The following is a 23,950-nucleotide window of genomic DNA, read 5'->3' on the forward strand; positions in this document are numbered from 1 at the left end:
AAGGTATCTTCACTTTTACTCAAGTATAACAATTGGGTACTTTTCCCACCACTTTTCCCACCTCAGTGCTGCTGCACTGAGGGAGCTCACAGACAAAGATAGGTCCAATTCCAAAGCAACCTCTAGACACTTCTCAATTACCTGAAAGCATTAGACAGGGCGTACGCAATATTTTTATCTTCTGGGAAATATGTATCTTCTGGGCAATACTCTCGACTAGAGCAAACAATATATGGCGGCGTTCCAGCCAGGTCTTTTTTTTCTTCTTCCAATAACGACTGACTGAATGATGACAGTGGTTCTCCGACTGAGTGGAAGGTTAGCCCTCTATGTCAACACGCTATATGTATCTTCCATGAAGAGCCAGTGACAACATTTTGTAAATATGCAACATTTAATTAATCATCAACACATTAAGACAAAATGGTATGAACTGTCTGAAATGTATAGTTGTACAAATCACTACAATCGAGGATAATATATCTAAATGCACTAAAGCTTTGAACTCCCTTTTTTCTAAATCTTTCTAAAGTGGTAACCATGGCATCTACCGGTATTTCAAAGGCACTTTAGATGGCCTGCGCAACAAGGCAGTCCTACAGAATGGACCCATTGTTTTCTAAATTAGACACTGTTCTAGAAGGCAAACAATGGTTCTTAACCACTGGGGGACCGATCCTAATTTCTACTTTAATCAAATTATAACTTAGTCATACATGCATGGATGTGATGTCATCGGGAAACAAAGTGAAAATGAAATTTAGGATACACCCCAGAGATCCATTTGACTAATGTTGCTTGTAAAAGTTGATGCTGGGGTCAAAAATTAAAAGTAAGCGGTGAGGAGGAGAGGTCACTGGACCTGTTTCTTCAGCCAGGTCCTCATGTGCTCCACCTGTGCTGCCACGCTACTCTTGGCCGTGCCACCGGGGGCACTGTACTGCTCCACACTGCTACTGTAGTCCCACACTGCAGACACATCACTGGAAAACAGAGGGCTGGAAAGAAGAGCAAGGGGAGGGTGAAGTGGAAAAGATAAGGAGTGGGGGGGTCCAAAAGAGTGTTACTATGAAGAAGTGTGTGCATGCGTGCTTGCGCTTACCTGGCAGTCCGCAGATCCTCCACAGTGAGTTGGTTCAGGGGAATGCTCTTGGATTCAGCCAGAAACACAGCTTTACCTGAGATACCATGAGCATCTCTGAACGGCACCTGGCGAGAGAGAGCGAGAGAATTTAATACCACAATTGTGACACAGAAACAGTTTAACTTCAAACCATACAATCATTGTGATGAACACAATCCCTGGTTTGAGTGGATACTTAGTACTCACCCCCTTTCTAACGAGGTAGTAGGCCAGGTCAGTAGCCAGCATGTCAGGACTGAGGGCAGCTTCCATCACACTGGGATTGATCTGATACAGGAAACAGGTCAGAGAAATTGGTTGTAAAATGACTTAGAGGGAAGGATGTTGTAGGGCACTAAGGTGTAAGGGTTTAGGATATAGTAAGTAGGGCACAAGGGTGTAAAGGTGTACAGTGTTGGGCACTAGGGTGTAGCATCTAAGGTGAATGGGGTCAGGTGTTGCATCTATCTCACCTTTAGAGTGGACATGACACCTGTGGTGACCTGCAGCACAGCGTGTACCGTGTCATAGCAGTCAAACATGGCCTCCTTATCCTCCTAGATAGTGTCAGAGAGCGAGATAATTATCACACACACACACACACACACACACACACACACACACACACACACACACACACACAGACACACACACACACACACACACACACACACACACACACGTGTGACTGTACCTGCAGATCTTTGTTGTATGTGCTTGGCAGGCCCTTCAGGGTCATCAGAAAGCCTGCACACTGAAACACACAGGACAGGGCACAGGTTTACACTAGTGATGCACCAATATGACATTTTTGTCTGACACCGATATCCAATATTTTCCTTGCCAAAAAAACAAACAATACCGATAACCAATATTTAAATTGTGGCCTTTTAACTATTTAACTGTGCTAGAATGCTTAACACACACACGGACGCAGCGGTCTGCATCTCACTGCACGAGGTATCACTACAGTCCCTGGTACAAATCCAGGCTGTATCACATCCGGTCGTGATTGGGAGTCCCATAGGGCGGCGCACAATTGGCCCAGTGTCGTCTGGGTTTGGCCGGGGTAGGCCATCATTGTAAATAAGAATTAGTTCTTAACTGACTTGCCTAGTAAAATAAAAGGTTACACACACTGACCAAAAAGTTATTTTGTTGGCATATACTTATGTCGCCATCACCAGTAAAACAATCAATCAAAACCTATTTCTTTCACTTATTTGCTGTGCTGTTTTGTTGTTCATTTGTTCAGTCGTTTCATTCTCAACCAGGATTTCTATGGAACGCTGTTCGGGTCTTTGCATGTCAAAAAAGATACAAATAACACTATTTGACGTGTCAAATAACCCTGACCAATTAGGACCTGAATATGACTGCACGCCACATAATAATTAAAGGCGTTCATACGTTTTTTACATAGTTATTACACATTGATTACACTATCACTCGTATTTCATATGTCACAACGATTCATCGATACGTATGCTACGATGTTGGTAAAGTTGTCTCGCGCACCTACAGTGCTGGTCATTAAAAAAAGCTAGCTAGCTCATGGACGCAAACAATGTTCTTCCCCAAAAACATAGCAAAATCTGTTTCAGTAGCTATAATTAGCTAGCTAACTATATAGCTAGGTGTCATCTAAAATAACTAATTTATAACAGTTCTTATTTGATTAATGGTGGTCGGACCCATCTATGTGAAGCTAGACAATAAGGATTAGCCACAATAGTGGACTTTGCGGTTAGCCTTCAAAATAAAAGTATGTAATTGACAGTGACGCAAATGAACACAAATAGTAGCACTATGCCATAATTGAATAGATCATGCTAAATGAGGTTGGAATGTTATATAAAAAATATTTTTTTAAATAAACAAAAGACAATTTGTTAATTTTACAATTCTGTTGAAATCACACTGGATGTATTATACTTTAGAATTGCATTGGGGGCATACTTATTTCACTGGATTGTGGATCAATGACATGGGGTAACAGTCTACTCTGACTGATACCTGACTAACCCGGTCAGGTCGAGCCTCACTAGCCAGATGAAGCTAGCTGGCTGCTTATAACGTTAGCTTTGGGCAACAGGGTTAAGTATCTGGCTAGCTATTTATTTTCATGAAAGATATTCAATTTCAATAGGCGAACAACAAGTAGCTACCTAGTTAATACTTACTCACAAGGATTCCTAAATCATTGCTAAGAATAATGAAAATGACTGCAGTTCCTACTGGTCATTGTTTTCAGGCTGGTTGTATTGGTGCTAGCGACGTACCTAGCCAAAGCTAGCTAGCTATCCCAGAAGTTGCGGTCTAACAAATAATGCTTTATTACCAACGCGGTATTGTAAACACATCGTTCGTGGCCAATGTTTGCAGGCTTTTTTGTACAGCTTTGGCAGTGCTATTGATAGTAGTGGTGGCGCTTGTCTTGCACGTGGAAATTCAGAACACACAACATTCTATAACAGAAATGTGTTATTTGACGTTTCAAATACTGTTAATGTCAAATAGTGTTATCTTTTTTGACACGCAAAGACCCAAAAGGCATTCCATAGTATGTCGTGAAGCTAATAGCAGTAACGCTATTACTGTGTAATTCCGTTAGGGCAACATCTTAACAATAGCGCACTTGGTAACGTTAGTGTGTACCGGTGCTCGACCAGTCGCGAAAGCCAACATCACCCACGACAGAGAATGGCTGATTGGAATTCATTGCCCTTGACAATATCTTGGCGTTAATGGATTTCACCTTTGAGATGTCTCGCTGAAATGTTCTTACTCTTTCAAATGACTGCTCGATCCACACAGCAGACATTGTGGGCTAAGGTTAGGAATGCTGTGTTGCAGGTGCAGCGCAAAATTTTAAGTGGCGTCAGGACGTCATGTACCTACGTTATATAGGTATGCACGTCAGCTTTGACATCGGTATTTCACATTGGCGTAAACTAGACAGACATCGGGCCAATACCGATGTTGGCATTTTTAGCTAATATCGTCTGATTCTGATATGTTCACCGATATAGCGGGTATCCCTAGTTTACACACACTGATATAATACCATTAATATAATAAAGGATGCTTGCTTATTATAACATAACTAATGGTGTTCTAATGTGTTTCAGTTGGGGTCTTACTCTGCCAAAGACACGGCCAGCTTTACTCCTGATCAACTCCAGACTGTCAGCATTCTTCTTCTGAGGCATCAGACTGCTGCCTGTGCTACACACACAGAGAGAAAGATTGTTAGAATATAACAAAGGAAAAAAGGTGAACATTGTTTTGAGTTCAGTCATCATACACACACCTGTATGCGTCAGAGAGTGTGAGGAAGGAGAACTCCTTAGTGCTGTAGAGCATCAGGTCCTCTGCCATCTTACTGAGGTGCGTCAGACACAGAGATGCCCAGAACAAGAACTCAGCTGAGAGAGGGAGGGGAGGGTGGAGCCAGCGAGCTCGCAAACGAGAGAGACAAAGCATGAGCAGGGCAATGCAGTGACAGTCGGTTAATGCCAATATTTCTCAACTTCACATCTACATGTCTTCTCCGAATAGAAATAAAGCTAGTGTGGTTACCATACCAATAAAGTCCCTCTGGCCTGTGGCATCCATGCTGTTGATGCTGATGTCCTCAAAAGCCAGCTCTACAGGGGCAAAGACAGAAGACACAATCAATCTAAAACACTGGCTGCGGTCCAAACACTTAAGACACAGCCTCGTCCACTTACCCTCGCCTTATGCCCTTGGGGGGATCCCCATCTTGGAGGGTTGTCCAAATGATTAGCCAAGCAAGGGAAGTTTGCAACGTAAGTCCCTCAGCCCTCGTTTTTAAGTCGGCTTTGCGAGTGTACAATTAGGTTCACTCCGGGCCTGAAACGCCCCATAATTCAATTCACGACGATTGTACAGCCGCTAAGAAAAGTCCGCGAAAACTTAAAAACAACATCAATGGAGAAGTCAACATACAAGTGTAAGTAAAAATGAATGCAAGTTAGTTAGAAATGTTGTCACTACGTAAAAAGTAAATGTGTTTTTGTTATTATATTTTGGAAATTGTAGAAATAAAATATTTTCCTTCTTCAGAAGTTCCAGCTCGGCAGGCTAACGTTAGTTAGCTAATTCATTTGCTAGCTATCATACAGTAGGAGTATATTAATAATGATATATTTAATATACGTAGACATGCACTCATAATTGACTGTAGCGCATATAAAGCACCCACAAGTTACCAGTGGCTGAAAACACAATCATCGCGGGATGAACGAGTGATGAATTTCCGCCCAAGGGTGGTCCATTTAAAACTCATTCCTTCCTCCCTCGCCCCTTGCCCTGCAAGTGTATACTCGTCAGACATCATGATACGTCATCAGAAGTGTCCAATTAATTTGAGGGCTGAGGGGATAGGGTGTGTCTTTTAAGTGTTTGGACCGCAGACACTGTCTTGGAACATGTGTATAATGAATTAACATATTGCCTTATAAGCACTTGTTATAACCATTCATAAGAGTTCACGGCTCCTTATATATGTTTGTAGGTTATGTATGTTTAAAGGAGCTGATTATCTATGCAGGTTGACTCACCTTGACGCAGCATTTCCCTGTCGATGTTGAATGGAGTTCCAGCTATTGCTCCACTGGGTAACAAGAGTAGACAAAGTATAACTATAACTCACAGATGACGTGTGTGTGTGTGCGCGCACACGCTCGTGTGTGTGTACCTTCCCAGGGGGAGCACGTTGACTCGTCTACTGATCTCCTGAAGCCGTTCCACGTCTCTGCTTAGGGCCACCGCATGACTGGGTAACAATCATAGAAATATGTTTAGACTAACAACATCCCCCGACCACCTCGATTCTGCCTTTTATTTGCAACATTTGAAAGCGTGTTTTTTTACATTGGATAAAAGTAGAGAAAATGGTATATCATATACTGCAGTTGAAGAACAATGGGAAAGTAATTCTGCTTTGAAAGTTGACATACTTGTAAATCCACTTTTGAGAAAATGGCACTTGAATGTTTTGGCACACCTACTGGAGAGCTCTCCTTTGTCTACACCTATTAACCATCGTTTACACCCTTCTAAGCCTTAGCCCCACCTATATCTTTAACAATTCACATGTGAGGCCATGTGCTAAACAGGGTGAGTAAGGTAGTAAACAACCCAAGATGTCCAGACTAAGTGGTGAATGTAGTAAAAATAGAATTGATCTAGTCCTTGGCATATATCCTAATCTGAATTTGGTGCAGGTCATGTTGTTCTTCACATTACCACCTCTGGTAAACAAACAATATATAAAATAAAATCAAAGTTAGTCACATGCACAGGATACAGAAGGTGTAAAAGGTACAGTGAAATGGTTACTTGCATATTCGCATAGTAGCAATAACAAAACTAAAAGGGTCCAGATACAGTGAGGGAAAAACGTATTTGATCCCCTGCTGATTTTGTATGTTTGCCCACTGACAAAGAAATGATCAGTCTATAATTTTAATGGTATGTTTATTTGAACTGTGAGAGACAGAATAACAAAGAAATCCAGAAAAACACATGTCAAACATTTTATAAATTGATTTCCATTTTAATGAGGGAAATAAGTATTTGACCCCCCTGCAAAACATGACTTAGTACTTGGTGGCAAAACCCTTGTTGGCAGTCAGAGGTCAGACGTTTCTTGTAGTTGGCCACCAGGTTTGCACACATCTCCGGAGGGATTTTGTCCCACTCCTCTTTGCAGATCTTCTCCAAGTCATTAAGGTTTCGAGGCTGACGTTTGGCAATCGTGACCCTTCAAGCTCCCTCCACAAATTTTCCATTGGATTAAGGTCTGGAGACTGGCTAGGGCACATCAGGACCTTAATGTGCTTCTTCTTGAGCAACTCCTTTGTTGCCTTGGCCGTGGTTTTGGGTATTGTCATGGCTGGAATACCCATCCACGACCCATTTTCAATGCCCTGGCTGAGGGAAGGAGGTTTCACCCAAGATTTGACGGTACATGGCCCGTCCATCGCCCTTTGATGCAGTGAAGTTTTCCTGTCCCCTTAGCAGAAAAATACCCCCAAAGCATAATGTTTCCACCTCCATGTTTGACGGTGGGTAATGGTGTTCTTGGGGTCATAGGCAGCATTCCTCCTCCACCAAACATGTCGAGTTGAGGCCAAAGAGCCTACATTTTAGTCTCATCTGGACCACAACACTTTTCACCCAGTTGTCCTCTGAATCATTCAGATGTTCATTGAAAACTTCAAGAACGGGCATGTACAGTGGGAGAACAAGTATTTGATACACTGCCGATTTTGCAGGTTTTCCTACTTACAAAGCATGTAGAGGTCTGTAATTTTTATCATAAGTACACTTCAACTGTGAGAGACGGAATCTAAAACAAAAATCCAGAAAATCACATTGTAATGATTTTAAGTAATTAATTTAGCATTTTATTGCATGACAAAAGTATTTGATACATCAGAAAAGCAGAACTTAATATTTGGTACTGATCCTTTGTTTTGCAATTACAGAGATCATACGTTTCCTGTAGTTCTTGACCAGGTTTGCACACCACTGCAGCAGGGATTTTGGCCCACTCCTCCATACAGACCTTCTCCAGATCCTTCAGGTTTCGGGCTGTCGCTGGGCAATACGGACTTTCAGCTCCCTCCAAAGATTTTCTATTGGGTTCAGGTCTGGAGACTGGCTAGGCCACTCCAGGACCTTGAGATACTTTCTTACGGAGCCACTCCTTAGTTGCCCTGGCTGTTGTGTTTCGGTCGTTGTCATGCTGGAAGACCCAGCCACGACCCATCATTCAATGCTCTTACTGAGGGAAGGAGGTTGTTGGCTAAGATCTCGCAAATACATGGCCCCACCCATCCTCCCCTCAATACGGTGCAGTCGTCCTGTCCCCTTTGCAGAAAACATCCCCAAAGAATGATGTTTCCACCTCCATGCTCACGGTTTGGGATGGTGTTCTTGGGGTTGTACTCATCCTTCTTCTTCCTCCAAACACGGCGAGTGGGAGTTTAGACCAAAAAGCTCTATTTTTGAATCAGACCAACATTGACCTTCTCCCATTCCCTCCTCTGGATCATCCAGAGGTCATTGGCAAACTTCAGACGGGCCTGGACATGCGCCTGCTGAGGCAGGGGGACCTTGTGTGCGCTGCAGGATTTTAATCCAAGACGGCGTAGGTGTGTTACTAATGTTTCTTTGAGGACTGTGGTCCCAGCTCTCATTCAGGTCATTGACCAGGTCCTGCCGTGTAGTTCTGGGGTCTGATCCCTCACCTTCCTTCATGATCATTGATGCCCCACGAGCGTGAGATCTTGCATGGAGCCCCAGACCGAGGGTGATTGACATCATCTTGAAACTTCTTCTATTTTCTTCTATTTTCTAATAATTGCGCCAACAGTTGTTTGCCTTCTCACCAAGGTGCTTGCCTATTGTCCTGTAGCCCATCCCAGGCCTTGTGCAGGTCTACAATTTTATCCTGATGTCCTTACACAGCTCTCTGGTCTTGGCCATTGTGGAGAGGTTGGAGTCTGTTTGATTTAGTGTGTGGACAGGTGTCTTTTTACAGGTAACGAGTTCAAAACAGGTTGCAGTTAATACAGGTAATGAGTGGAGAACAGGAGGGCTTCTTAAAGAAAAACTAACAGGTCTGTGAGAGCCGGGAATTCTTACTGGTTGGTAGGTGATCAAATACTTATGTCATGCAATAAAATGCTAATTAATTACTTAAAAATTATACAATGTGATTTTCTGGATTTTTGTTTTAGATTCCGTCTCTCACAGTTGAAGTGTACCTATGATAAAAATTACAGACCTCTACATGCTTTGTAAGTAGGAAAACCTGCAAAATCGGCAGTGTATCAAATACTTGTTCTCCCCACTGTATATGTGCTTTCTTGAGCAGGGGGACCTTGCGGGCGCTGCAGGATTTCAGTCCTTCACGGCGTAGTGTGTTACCAATTGTTTTCTTGTTGACTATGGTCCCAGCTGCCTTGAGATCATTGACAAGATCCTCCAGTGTAGTTCTGGGCTGATTCCTCACCGTTCTCATGATCATTGCAACTCCACGAGGTGAGATCTTGCATGGAGCCCCAGGCCGAGGGAGATTGACTTTTTTTGTGTTTCTTCCATTTGCGAATAATCGCACCAACTGTTGTCACCTTCTCACCAAGCTGCTTGGCGATGGTCTTGTAGCCCATTCCAGCCTTGTGTAGGTCTACAATCTTGTCCCTGACATCCTTGGAGAGCTCTTTGGTCTTGGCCATGGTGGAGAGTTTGGAATCTGATTGATTGATTGCTTCTGTGGACAGGTGTCTTTTATACAGGTAACAAGCTGAGATTAGGAGCACTCCCTTTAAGAGTGTGCTCCTAATCTCAGCTCGTTACCTGTATAAAAGACACCTGGGAGCTATCCAGCAGGGGATCAAATACTTTTTTCCCCTTTTGTCTAGCTATGTACACATGTTCATGAAATACAATAGATGGCAATAATCACCCCCAGACACACCTGGCTAACTTGATGGGTCATGTAATCATCTCGTGTTGTGGAGTCTTTTGTTTAGACATGTTTAGCTAGCTAGTTAAACAATTAGCCATAATCCCAACCCTTACCACTAGCAATACAAAAGGGATTGTCATGGCAAGCCACCATGCATGAAATGCGCTAGTATGAATATGCAGGTAGCTAAAGCTAATCAACTAGGTTCAACATTAGGATAGCTAGCTTATATTAGGCCATAATATAACTAGCAAAGCAAATGGATTTCTCAGATATAAATAATATTACTACACAGATCCTACACGTAACGTTAGCTAGAGAGCCAGCAAGGTAACGTTCGCTAGCTGTACGCTTTAACTTGCAATTAAACAGACCAAAAACAATGTGAAATGTATAATATCTGAAAATGTAGCTAGACTCAGTAATATACATGGGTCGAACGCTTCACAGCAGACTGAAACCCGTTTAAGTAAGACGTCCTGTACCGTTTCCATTTTGTTTGTACAGCTTGTTTGGCCAGCAATATGTCAAGTCACTCCGGTTCACACTCACAGTGCGCGGAAAGTAGTCCATCACAACTTTTTCCTACTGATCTATAGTGCCTGCTAAATTCAAGGCAGCAATGTTGTTGAGAGCAGTAGCGACACTTTACACATACAGCTCATGTTATAGAGAGAAGCATGCTACATGTCAGATCAATCCGAACTCATCTCTCGGCATGTCCAGCCCATCCATTACCTCAGCCAATCATGGCTAGTGGGAAGGTTCCGGTCTTTTTACATGGCTAAACCAACTAGGCTCATAATTCAACAATTTTATTTGTAACTACAGACGGTATACACATTTGTTATTAAGGCAAATGGAAGTTCACATGTTCTAAAAGGAATTTCTGCCCAAATACCTTTCCTTTGAAGTAGTGACGTGCGACTAACGCCCAGCTTCCTGAAATGGGGTAACATACAGTGCCTTCGGAAAGTCTTCAGACCCCTTGACTTTTTCCACATTTTGTTACGTTACAGCCTTATTCTAAAATTGATGAAATGTAAAAAAAATCCTGAGCAATCTACACACAATGCCTCATAATGACAAAGCAAAATTTTAGAAATGTTTGCAAATGTAAAACAGAAATACCTTATTAACATAAGTATTAAGACCCTTTGCTATGAGACTCGAAATTGAGCTCAGGTTTATCCTGTCTCCATTGATCATCCTTGAGATGTTTCTACAACTTGATGGGAGTGCACATGTGGTAAATTCAATTGATTGGACATGATTTGGAAAGTCACACACACCTGTCTATATAAAGAGCAAAAACAGAGCCATGAGGTCGAAGGAATTGTGTTGAGGCACAGATCTGGGGAAGGGTCCCCAAAAAATTAGGATGTATTGAAAGTCCCCGAGAACACAGTGGCCTCTATCATTCTTAAATAGAAGACGTTTGGAAACACCAAAACTCTTCCTAAAGCTGTCCGCCCGACCAAACTGAGCAATTGGGGGAGAAGGGCCTTGGTCAGGGAGGTGACCAAGAACCTGATGGTTCCTCTGACAGAGCTCTAGAGTTCCTCTGTGGAGAAACTTCCAGAAGTACAACTATCTCTGAAGCACTCCACCAAATCAGGCCTTTATGGTAGTGACCAGACAGAAGCCACTCCTCAGTAAAAAGCACATGACAGCCCGCTTGGAGTTTGAAAATAGATTCTCTGGTCTGATGAAACCAAGATTGAACCCTTTGGCCTGAACGCCAAGCATCACGTCTGGAGGAAACCTGGCACCATCCCTACGGTGAAGCATGGTGGTGGCAGCATAATGCTGTGTGGATGTTCTTCAGCGGCAGGGACTGGGAGACGAGTCAGAATTGAGGCAAAGATGAACGGAGCAAAGTACAGAGATCTCAGACTAGGGTGAAGGTTCACCTTCCAACAGGTCATGGAGACTCATATCTCCCTCCCTAGCTTTAAGCACAAGCTGTCAGAGAAGCTCACAGATCACTGCACATAGTGGATGGGCTATTTACAGATTGGCTATGTCATCACCATATTGTTATTTATTTTGCTCCTTTGCACCCCAGTACCGCTACTTGCACACTCATCTTCTGCACATCTATCACCCCAATGTTTAATTTGCCATACTGTAATAATTTCGCCACCATGGCCTATTTATTGCCTCACCCCCCTTATCCTACCTCATTTGCACACACTGTATAAAGACTTGCTCTATTGTATTATTGACTGTATGTTTGTTTATTCCATGTGTAACTCTGTTGTTGTTTGTGTCGCACTGTTTTGGTTTATCTTGGCCAGGTCGCAGTTGTAAATGGGAACTTGTTCTCAACTAGCCTACCTGGTTAAATAAAGGTAAAATAAAAATAAATAAAAAACATCAACGCTAAGTACACAGACAAGACAATGCAGGAGTGGCTTCAGGACAAGTCTCTGAATGTCCGTGAGTGGCCCAGCCAGAGCCCGGACTTAAACCTGATCGAACATCTCTGGAGACACCTGAAAATAGCTGTGCAGCAATGCTCCCAATCCAACCTGACAGAGCTTGAGAGGATCTGTAGAGAAGAATGGGAGAAACTCCCCAAATACAGGTGTGCCAAGCTTGTAGCGTCATACCCAATAAGACTTGAGGCTGTAATTGCAGTAGCTTATGTGTCGGGGGGCTAGGGTCAGTCTGTTATATCTATAGTAATTCTCCTGTCTTATCCGGTGCCCTGTGTGAATTTAAGTATGCTCTCTCTAATTCTCTCTTTCTCTCTCTCGGAGGACCTGAGCCCTAGGACCATGCCTAAAGACAACCTGGCATGATGACTCCTTGCTGTCCCCAGTCCACCTGGCCGTGCCGCTGCTCTAGTTTCAACTGTTCTGCCTGCGGCTATGGAACCCTGACCTGTTCACTAGACGTGCTACCGGTCCCAGACCTGCTGTTTTCAACTCTCTAGAGACAGCAGGAGTGGTAGAGATACTCTGAATGATCGGCTATGAAAAGCCAAATGACATTTACTCCTGAGGTGCTGACCTGTTGCACCCTTGACATCCACTGTGATTATTATTATTTGACCATGCTGGTCATTTTTGAACATCTTGGCCATGTTCTGTTATAATCTCCACCCGGCACAGCCAGAAGAGGACTGGCCACCCCTCATAGCCTGGTTCCTCTAGGTTTCTTCCTAGGTTTTGGCCTTTCTAGGGAGTTTTTCCTAGCCACCGTGCTTCTACACCTGCATTGCTTGCTGTTTGGGGTTTTAGGCTGGGTTTCTGTACAGCACTTTGAGATATCAGCTGATGTAAGAAGGTCTATATAAATACATTTGATTTGAATTGCTGCCAAAGGTGCTTCAACAAAGTACTGAGTAAAGGGTCTGAATACCCATGTAAAATGTAATATTTCATTTTTAATTTTTTTTTATAAATAAGCAAAAAATTACAAAAAACAGTTTTTCACTTCATTATGTGTGTAGATTGATGAGGGGAATGTTTTTTTTTTTAGAATAAGGCTGTAACCTAACAAAATGTGGAAAAAGTCAAGGGCTCTGAATACTTTCCGAAGGCACTGTATGCTCTGTAGACTGAAACAACATTCACTTTATATTCCATCAATATTTGATTCCTCAATCCTGTTTTTAACTGTGACTCAGTAACAAGCAGAGGATTTAGGAACATTGTAAAGATATGCAGTGGTGCTTAACAGAAGGAGAGGCTATAGTACCTCAGAATCCAGTGGCTCCATCTGATTGGCTGAGCTCTCTGCATGTGTGTGTACCCAGGAAACAGGACGTCAATCTCTCTGCAGATCAAAAGACAATAGGTAAACATGATAGTGTGTGTGTGTGTGTGTGTGTGTGTGTGTGTGTGTGTGTGCGTGCATACAGGTAACTGCCAAAAATAAAGCAAACACCAACATTTTGTCTTAATAGGGCGTTGGTCCACCAAGAACCGGCAGAACAGCTTCAATGATCCTTGGCATAGATTCTACAAGTGTCTGCAACTCTATTTGTTGTATTTGACGCCATTCTTCCACAAGGAATTCCAATATTTGGTGTATTGCTGATGGTTGTGGAAAACGCCCCGCTCCAGAATCTCCCATAAGTGTTCAATTGGGTTGAGATCTGGTGACTGAAACGACCATGGCATATCGTGAAACATCAGTGAACAGTTTATCACTGAAGCTCCTGCCAAACATCCCCCAACAATCACCCCTCTTTCAAAATCACTGACATCACTTCTAGCCACGGTAGCCAAAATAGCGGGCAACTGGGTTTGCCTAGCATTTTTATACATGGCCCTAAATGTTAATAGTGTTGGTTGACGGTAATGTGTGTGACAAGTCAGTCAAAACAGCGTCCATATTGCTCTAGCCGGCAGCCTTGTGGGGATTCAGTATCCAACCCAGCTAACTGGGCAGCAAAGTAGCAAAGCTAGGCCCTCAGCCCCCTGACATGGGGGACCCACCGTTCCCTGACCCGGGGCGCCTGCCGTCTCCAGTTCTGGGAGGCCGCCTTCCTCCTGCACTGAAATACCCTCCGGCCCTCAGGAAATCACCGGACATCGTCTCTGGGGCCCAGCTGACCCCTTCCGTCAGATCCCTGAAGAGCCTCGCCCAGGGTCCCCACCTGCTCCATCATGAGAGCCATCGCCTCCAGCAGTGGTGCCAGATTCACCAACCCGAGCAGCAGCCAGTGAGCTGCCAAAGACAGTTGTGGCCGGCGTGCCACATACTTCCTTCAACTGTGGTCAGCCTCCGGCACCATACTCAGCTCCCAAGGATGGGCCCCAGCGACCTGGCACCAGCTGAGCTAGAGGACCCTCCGCCACCCCTGAGGCATTCCACACTGTCTCCGCACCCCCTAAGCCCTGCCTGACAGGACTAGGCACGCTAGCACTAAGCTCCCCCTTGAGACCTGTGGACCCCATTAGAGACTGTGCTTTGTCCTGTCAGGCAGGACAGGCAGGGCTTAGGAAGTGCAGAGACAGTCCTATTAGGGTGATATCCCAATGGAATGCCACAAGGCCTTTTTGTGGATGTTAATATTTTCTCTTTCGAAATATTGGGGCAGCTGTACAAAAGGCCAACCTGCTCCCCTCCTCTCTACCCAACTTTCCCTCACAGTCCCATTAGGGTGATATCTCACCATCTCAGCTATCCATCACAGCCTTTTGGCTTCAGTCATTCAGCTTGCCAAAATTCACATCTGGACCCCTCCCACCCCAGGTCTGAGCATTTTTAGTCATCGAAAGAAGAAGACGCACATTTTGTATGGTGACTAAGTTGACTGTGTTTACTAGGAAGATTGTGCGTGTATCTATGAAAAACCACAAGTTGATTCCTAAATAACTGAAGAGTGTGTGTTAATACTGTGTGTTAGTGATGAAGATACATTAAAGTTCTGGACTAAGAAGCATCAGTATTGTTCTTGCACGGACAGCCTGTAGCAAGTCAGAATCTCAATGAATCAGCATTAAGTACATAGCGAGTGAGGGCTCAGAAGACAACCGCTCAGACAAGACCCAGCTAGCCGTTTTTTCACTAAGCATGATGGGATGTTAATTCCACACCTGTGTGGAAGCACCTGCTTTCAATATACTGTGTATCCCTCATTTACTGAAGTGTTTCCTTTATTTTGTCAGTTACCTGTACATAAAACTTACACTGCTGCTCTCTCCACCATGGTTGTGATGAGTTGGAGAGCGTTTCCCTTAAGAATGGAGATAGCATCCCTCAGCCACAACCTCATGTCTGTTACCACCTGATCAACCAATAGAAACACAGAACCATGTCTGAGACCCAATCATCAACCAATAAAACACAGCAGGATTGAACAATCTCAAAACTCCACTAGTTACTTCTCTTTCAAAAAACAGGCAAAGAACGTGTATTCACAGCAGATCATCATACCTACCTGGTCATTTCTGCTCCTACCAGTGTGTAACTTCCCAGCTGCCTCACCTATCAGCTCCTGATAAAACACACACACAGAGAAATATAATACATATATATACAGTGCTTTCGAAAAGTACTCAGACCCCTTCCTTTTTCCACGTTACGTTATTCCCTCAATCTACACATAATACCCTATAATGACAAAGTGAAAACCGCTTTTTAGAAATGTCTGCAAATGTATTAAAAATAGAACACAGAAAAACCTTACAGTATTCAGACCCTTTGCTATGAGACTCAATTTTGCGCTGGTGCGTCCTGTTTCCATTGATAATCCTTGAGATGATTCTATAACTTGGGAGTCTAGCCGTGGTAAATTAAATTGATATGACATGATTTGGAAAGGCACACAGCTGTCTGTATAAGGTCTCACAGTTGACAGTGCATGTCAGAACTATACTAAACCACAAAGTCGAAGGAATTGTTCGTAGAGCTCCGAGACAGGATTGTGTTGAGGCACAGATCTGGGGAAGGGTACCAACAAATTTGGAAGCATTGAAGGTCCCCAAGAACACAGTGGCCTCCAACATTCTTAAATGGAAGATGTTTGGAAACACCAAAACTCTTCCTAAAGCTGGCCGCCCGACCAAACTGAGCAATCGGGGGAGAAGGGCCTTGGTCAGGGAGGTGACCAAGAACCTGATGGTTACTCTGACAGAGCTCTAGAGTTCCTCTGTGGAAATGGGAGAAACTTCCAGAAGGTCAACTATCTCTGCAGCACTCCACCAAATCAGGCCTTTATGGTAGTGACCAGACAGAAGCCACTCCTCAGTAAAAAGCACATGACAGCCCACTTGGATTTTGAAAATAGATTCTCTGGTCTGATGAAACCAAAATTGAACAATGGCCTCAATGCCAAGATGCACATCTGGAGGAAATCAGGCACCATCCCTACGGTGAAGCATGGTGGTAGCATCATTCTGTAGGGATGTTTTTCAGCGGCAGGGACAGGGAGACTAGTCAGAATCAAGGAAAGATGAACAGAGCAAAGTACAGATAGATCCTTGATGAAAACCTGCTCCAGAATGATCAGGACCCAAGACTGGGGCAAAGGTTCACCTTCCAACAGGACATCAACCATAAGCACACAGCGAAGGCAACGCAGGAGTGGCTTCGGGACAAATCTCTGAATGTCCTTAAGTGGCCCAGCCAGAGCCCGGGCTTGAACCCGATCGAACATCTCTGGAGAGACCTGAAAATAGCTGTGCAGCTACGCTCCCCATCCAACTTGACAGAGCTTGAGAGGATCTGCAGAGAGGAATGGGAGAAACTCCCCAAGTACAGGTGTGCCAAACTTGTAGCATCATACCCAAGAAGACTCGAGGCTGTAATCGCTGCCAAAGGTGCTTCAAGAAAGTACTAAGTAAAGGGTCTGAATACTTATGTAAATGGGATATTTATGCATTTGCAAACATTTATAAAAACCTGTTTTTGCTTTGTCATTATGCGGTATTGTGTGTAGATTGATGAGGGAAAAAAACAATTTAATACATTTTAGAATAAGGCTGTAATGCAACAAAATGTGGGAAAAGTCAAAGGATCTGAATATTTTCCGAATGCACGTTAATTCTGACAATCACAGATCCGGAATTGAATATTGTTACAATCTTCAGCCAGCACTCAGAGTTGATGATTCAAGGTTAGCCCCCCCCACACACTTCACCTTTAGTCTGCGCTCATTGGCTGTGTGGATGTCCTCATCTCCAGGCTTGACCTCAAAAACACCTTTGGCCCATTCATCATGGATCTGAAACACACGCACGCACATCCGTACGTGAAGTTTGGTTCATCTTTTGACCCAGCGTGTGAGCTGGGTTTGAGTTACCTATGGACCCTTGGGGGTACACAAATTGTGGGCAATATACTTTTAAACTCATTGGGGTACCAATTTTACAATATTGAACACTTATGCAAGTGTCTAACAAGTAGCAACCAAGGCAACCCTGTTGTTCGATTATAATGAGTGAATGACTTCAACAAAACGGTTGTTTGGCATCTAAACCGTCACATGACTTTTAAGCCATTGAAGAGGCGCAGTACTGGATGGCTGCCGCTTTGCAAGCTCTGACCCAACTTTGCTATTTTGTTGTTTATTTTTACGAAATATATCCGCTATTATTTCTTACAACAGACAAGAACTCGAACATCAGATCGGCAGTTTAGTTACCCCAATTCATTCTTCTACTCTGACTCATCTGCCCTGGGCTCTCGCTATAAATCCAAACCAATTTTCGGCCTACCCAAGATGAAATACCGGCGTTACAGAGGCAAGAGAGGGGGGAACCTTGTGAGATTAAGGTGATTCTACTGGCTAATGTAGTCACTTGACAAAAAGATGGATGACCAAATCACAGATTTACTACCAACAGGACTCTTGGAACTGCCTTATTCTTTGCTTTTCAGAAACATGGCCCACAGACAAGACACCCCCCATGGCTATCCAAATCGATGGATCCTCCATTCACTGGGCGGACAGGAAAGTGGAGTCGGGGAAATCGAGGGGGGGGGGGTGGTTTGCCTCTATATAAAATGGTGTGCTAATTCCAGCGCAGTGGAATTCTACCTCCCGAGGGGTTTTCAGCTGTTATCATGACTGCTGTTATACATTCCACCTCACACAGAGCTATCGTAGACAACCCCGATGCTACTGCCGAAGACAGGAATACATACATGAAGTCCCGCTATGACCTCTGCAGAGTCATCAAACGAGCAAAAGGACACTATAGGAATAAGGTACACATGCTCCGATGCAACGTCACATTACGGATTACAAAGGAAGACCCAACCGTGATCTGCCCAAAGATGGCCCTCTATCAAACGAACTTAATGCATTTTATTCCTGCTTTGACAACAACATTGAGCTGGGTATGAGGGCCGTTACCAACCCAGAGGATTGGGTGATCTCGCCCTGCGAGGTCGACGCGAGAAGGGTCTTTAATCAGTTCAACACCCGCAAGGCCACGGGCACCGGCGGTATTCCAGGGCGAATTCTCAGAGCATGCGCAGAAAAGCTGGCAGGCATATTCATGGTAATTTTCAACCTCTCCTTGTCCCCCACGTTTTAAGATGACCACAAATCTTTCCTGTTCCTAAGAACTCTAAGGTTCAATGCTACAATGATTACCGCCCTATAGGCGGCCTGACTTCTGTAATCATGAAGTGCTTTGAAAGGCTGAATATGGCACACATGTCCACCATCCCAGCCACCTTAGACTTTCTCCAATTTGCATACCACCCCAACAGATCCATAGACGACGCAAACTCAATTACTCTCCACACTGCCCTCACCCACCTAGATAAGAGGAATACCTTTGTGACAATGCTGTTCATTAACTACAGCGCTGCTTTCAACACCATTGTCCCCTCTAAGCTCGTCTCCAAACTTAGGACTCTGGAGCGGTGTTTGAATACTCATACTAGCCGCACTAAGCGTAATATTTGTGACGTAAATTGAGTATGTAGTAAGCTTATTGGTCATAGTATGGCTTTAGTTAGTATGCCAAAAGTTCCCGTATACAAGTAGTGGACACTATTTCCGTGCTTTTAGGGGCCATAATGAAATTCTTCTGAAAAATGGGCTCGGCCACACAATGTTTTCCGATTCGAAGGAAATGGCGGAAAAAATGCAGCCAAAGTCCGACGAGAGCGGAGACAAATTCATTACTTTAAATATGACAAATGTTTAGGAAATGTTGAGCTATGTAACAAAGTAATGACTTTGCAAATAAGTTACGTTACATGTTGTTGGCTGACAATTTGTTAGCTACGCTATCCTTACGAACCGCATAGCATTATAGCAAACTTGCGAGGCAATATATTAACTATAATCTAATGAATTACCCAAGGTTTATTGACTTGATTATTCATGTCATTCTAAGCTAAGTGGTATAGTCGTTGTGCGTTCTCAATGGACATTGTTAATTCTGGCTATCTACTCCGATTTGAGAGCACTCTCGTCTGAGTGTGCCAGAGCGCAGCATAACTGATGAATTTACGAACGCTCAACATCCATTGAATATATGGCCGGTGTCAGTAAAAGTCAGCAAAAAAAAGCGGAATTAAATTGTTGCCAGCAGCACAGTTTGTCAYCGACGCTCTGGATAACATGAAAACAGCCTAACCAGCTCTGCTAGGGCGAGTAAAATGGTCCAAGTGAGGTGTTCTCTCATTTATGTATAGAAATAGCTAGCAAGCTAGTCAACATTAGCCAGTTAGCTTGGGTGCTTGACTGCCGTTGTGAGGAAATAGCGCTCTGATCAACCCTACTCCTCGGCCAGAGCGTCCAGTGACGCGCTTCGAGAGCGAAACACTGAATTTTCAAACGGACAATGTGACAATGCTCTGGACTTCCGAATGCCCAGAACGCACTCCAGATTGAATTTACGAACACACCCGAAATCGTAAAATGTAACAAAATAGTCTTTTGTTATGCTAGTAAGAGGTTGCATAGCAACATCATTAAATTCCAGTAGACATGCGAAGCGCTAGTACACTCAACTGAAAGGATACCGTTCATTTAAAAAGTATACTAAAATTAACTAATAGTATGTAGTATTTACTCATTAATAATGTAGTATACAGTAAGTTAGGTTAGTATGGGTATTCGAACACAGCTAGGGTCTGAACACCTCCCTCTGCAACTGGATCCTGGACTTCCTGACGGGCCAACCTCAGGTGGTGAGGGTAGGCAACGTCACCTCCGCCACACTGACCCTTAGGGGCCCCACAGGGGTGTGTGCTTAGTCCCCTTCTGCACTCCCTGTTCACCCACGACTATGTGGCAACGCACGACTCAAACAGCATTAATAAGTTTGCTGACGACAACGGTGGTAGGCCTGATGACCGGCGACAATGAGTCAGCATACAGGGAGGAGGTCAGTGACCTGGCAGTGTGGTGCCAGAGCAACAACCTCTCCCTCAACGTCAGCAAGACCAAGGCGCTGATCGTGGACTACAGGAAACAGAAGGGCGATCACAACCCCATCCACATTGACTGGCGGCAGTGGAGAAGTTAGACAGTTTCAAGTTCCTCAGTGTCCAAATCACTAAAGACTTAAAATGGTTTTAAAAAAACACGCACTATCGTGAAGAAGGCATAGGCCCACCAATCCTAAAAAGGTTCTACAGCTGTACCATTGAGAGCATATTGACTGGCTGCATCACTGACAATAGCACCGCCCTTGATCGCATTGGCGATAGAGGGTTGTGCGGACAGCCCAGTACATCACCGAGGACGAGCTCCCTGCCATCCAGGACCTCTATATCAGGCGGTGTGAAAAGAAGCCCCGGAAAATTGTGAGACTCCAACCACCCAAGCCACAGACTATTTTCTCTGCTGCCGCACAGCAAGAGGAACCGGTGCATCAAGTCTGACAACAGGCTCTTGAACAGCTTCTATCCCCAAACAATATGACTGATAAATAGCTAAGCAAAATAGCTACACGGACTATCTGAGTTAACCTTGTATCTTTATTGACCTTTTATTTGAAAATTTGCGCTATGAACACTCACAGGGCCCTACAAACTCACACACTGTCACACCTACACTCACTCCATTTGCTCACTCACACATATTTTTTTATTTAACTAGGCAAGTCAGTTAATAACAAATTCTTATTTACAATGATGACCTAGGAACAGTGGGTTAATTGCCTTGTTCAGGGGAAGAACGACAGATTTTTACCTTGTCAGCTCAGGGATTCAATCTAGCAACCTTTCTGTTACTAGTCCAAAGTTCTAACCACTAGGCTACCTGCCACCCCAATATGCACATACATTTTAACTGACCCACACACAACACACACACACACACACACACACACACACACACACACACACACACACACACACACACACACACACACACACACACACACACACACACACACCACACACACACACACACACCACACACCACACACGCTGCTGCTACTCTGTCTTATATCCTGTGTAGGATATATAGCCTTGTCACCTTACCCCTATACATATCTACCTCCATCACTCCAGTATCCCTGCACATGTAAATATGGTATTGGAACAGACTTTTTAAATATTTCCTTTATATAGTATGCTTACTTCAAACATCAGAGTGAGGCAAGCGGTACTTACTTTATTTACTATTTTATTGTTGTTTTTTTCAATGAATACATTGTTATTGATTATTGTATTGTTGGTTTTTGCGTTTGCAAGAAAGGCATTTCACTGTACTTATGCATGTGACATTAAAACGTGACGTGCACGTGTGAATGCAGAGAGGAATTCTGCACTAAGGCAGATTCAGCTGTCACCTATTAACTCCAAAAAACCAACATGGTGGGCTATGACACATTCACTCCCATTTTTTGTTGAGTTCGATAGTGTGATCAAAATTCAACGGTCCCCATAACCCAAAAAATAAGGCCATTCAATTGTAAAATGCAGTGGGTTAATGTGTGGATGCATTTTAAACTTTAGGGGATAATGTTGATTTGATGCAGCCAGTACAGTCTAGTAGTCTTCCACATTGTCTGCCTTCTTGACTTTGTGCAGTTGCCTGTGCCCAATAATGTTTGTACCATGTCTTGTGCTTCTACCATGTTGTGTTGCTGCCATGCGGTGTTGGTACCATGTTGTGTTGTCATGTGTTGCTGCCATGCTGTCTTAGGTCTCTCTTCATGTAATGCTGTGGTGTCTCTCGTCATGTCTCTCGTCATGTGTGTTTTGTCCTATACTTTTTTTAAACGAAGCCCCCCTCCTTTTGCCTTTTGGTAGGCCGTCATTGTGTTAACTGACTTGCCTAGTTAAAAAAAAAAAAAATGAAATATACTGGTGCGTGTGTATTCACCTGGTCCATCCCATGTAGGATCTTGTCCTGCTCCTCTGCAGTGACCAGCTTTGCCTTCTCCAGGGCTTTGGCATACGCCTTGCTGCCACGGATGTCTGCGTCCCACATCCGCTTGTCGTAGGCGATGGATGCGTTGAATTTTTCCATGATCGGGTCGGTGTCACCCACGAATCGACCTCCCCATAGTTTAGTCCCCTGATCAAGACAGACAGGCAGACATGGGCAGGCAGACAGACAAACCAAAAAAGCCAGGACAGACAGAAAAACAGATATACAAATACACCGACAGCATAGGCAGTGTCATTTGTCTCCAAATTTACACAAAGCCGCTAACTAGCAAACAACATTGAAACCTGTCAGCGCTGCTTTTCGTTGAAGAAGAACCACTAGATCCAACAAGCTAGCATTAATTTAACCAAGAGAAGACCCATGTTGTCCAAGCTTCTGGACAGCTGATTTGACTGCACAGCGCAATGAAAACAATCCCTGGACATACACAAAGCCAAACGTGGACGAGTTTAGCTACATCAACAGTTTTAATAAAGAGACACATCGAAAAGTTGTCTTACATCTGCACTCGCCATTCTCTTCTCTCAAAGATACAGTAGCTGGCTGACTGTTCACTACCTAGCATCAGCAAAACGTCGACGACAGGAACAAGTGGTGTGATAAGAGTCAAAACGACCAGCAACATACAAGCACAGCTGGAGGCAGTCACAAATACTAGTATTTTGCCAGCAGCACAAACAATTACGTCACTTTCGTATGGTAATGTTGAAACCTTCAAAATAAAAGCCCGCATTTCACAACATTGCAATGTGGATAACTCATTCGAATGATATTGAATTTTAATCAATGGCCATTTTTAATGTGCAAGAAAATACATTAAGTAATCTGTGAAAACAAATAAAAACTGTGTTTTTAAAAACTTTTTTTTCAGACCAATAATGAAGAAAAAAATACTATGTTGTAATTGCTATGTTGAGAATATTGGGCTATAGAGAGAAAACGTTTCTACCTGTCTCAGCTAAAGTGGGGTGGAAAACACTCATTAGGGTCCTTGCTAACCAAATATGTGTAGTTTTGAAGGGGGACTGTGTCGCACATACCCAGCAGCAGTTCGTTCTCCACCCCCTCCACAGTGAAAAGCCAGCAGTAGGCCGTGCAACACAGTCCCCCTCACCATATTTGGTTAGTAGAGACCCTACTGAGTATGTCCCACTACACTTTAGCTGAGACAGGTAGACAAGCTTTCTCTCTACAAGCCAATATGAATCCAATGTACAGTCTATTAGAGGTTTATTGCATTGGGGGCTATAGAGGGGAGGGAGAATAAAGTGCTGCTAGATATGTACATGTACAAGTTTATTTGATTTTATTTGATTTTATTTTGCAACACAGTCCACCTCAAAAAACAAACCATATTTGGTTAGTAGAAACCCTACTGGATTAAAGAGTCACCAGTACTCTGTATTAAACCTGTGGCCCAGCACAAGAGACCAATTTAAGTTTTGCAGATTCCACTGAGTAATTCCAATAACATACACTGAGTGTACAAAAC

General features: G+C 43.6%; 1 protein-coding gene across 1 annotated transcript; it reads right to left on the reverse strand.

Moving 5' to 3' along the window:
• Positions 1-486: 486 nt before the first annotated feature.
• On the reverse strand, positions 487-23,143 carry asl (argininosuccinate lyase). The gene is made up of 16 exons (XM_023968423.2): positions 22,959-23,143; positions 22,390-22,584; positions 17,230-17,313; positions 15,529-15,585; positions 15,278-15,375; positions 13,338-13,415; positions 5,847-5,924; positions 5,710-5,762; positions 4,711-4,773; positions 4,437-4,551; positions 4,267-4,351; positions 1,818-1,877; positions 1,597-1,680; positions 1,331-1,411; positions 1,103-1,209; positions 487-998 (listed from the first exon to the last, which is right to left on the reverse strand). Exons 1-16 carry the CDS (start codon positions 22,971-22,973, stop codon positions 854-856), a joined length of 1,398 nt encoding a protein of 465 aa, XP_023824191.1. The 5' UTR covers positions 22,974-23,143; the 3' UTR covers positions 487-853.
• Positions 23,144-23,950: the final 807 nt, after the last annotated feature.

This window comes from Salvelinus sp. IW2-2015, linkage group LG23 (genome assembly GCF_002910315.2).
Source record: "Salvelinus sp. IW2-2015 linkage group LG23, ASM291031v2, whole genome shotgun sequence".
Taxonomy (NCBI): domain Eukaryota; kingdom Metazoa; phylum Chordata; class Actinopteri; order Salmoniformes; family Salmonidae; genus Salvelinus; species Salvelinus sp. IW2-2015.

Coding starts and splice junctions, on each gene's coding strand:
- asl (XM_023968423.2), bottom strand. Junction 5,925..13,337: donor TGGAGCCACTGGATTCTGAG/GTACTATAGCCT, acceptor ATTGTTACCCAG/TCATGCGGTGGCCCTAAGCA. Junction 1,210..1,330: donor ACTACCTCGTTAGAAAGGGG/GTGAGTACTAAG, acceptor CTCTCTCGCCAG/GTGCCGTTCAGAGATGCTCA.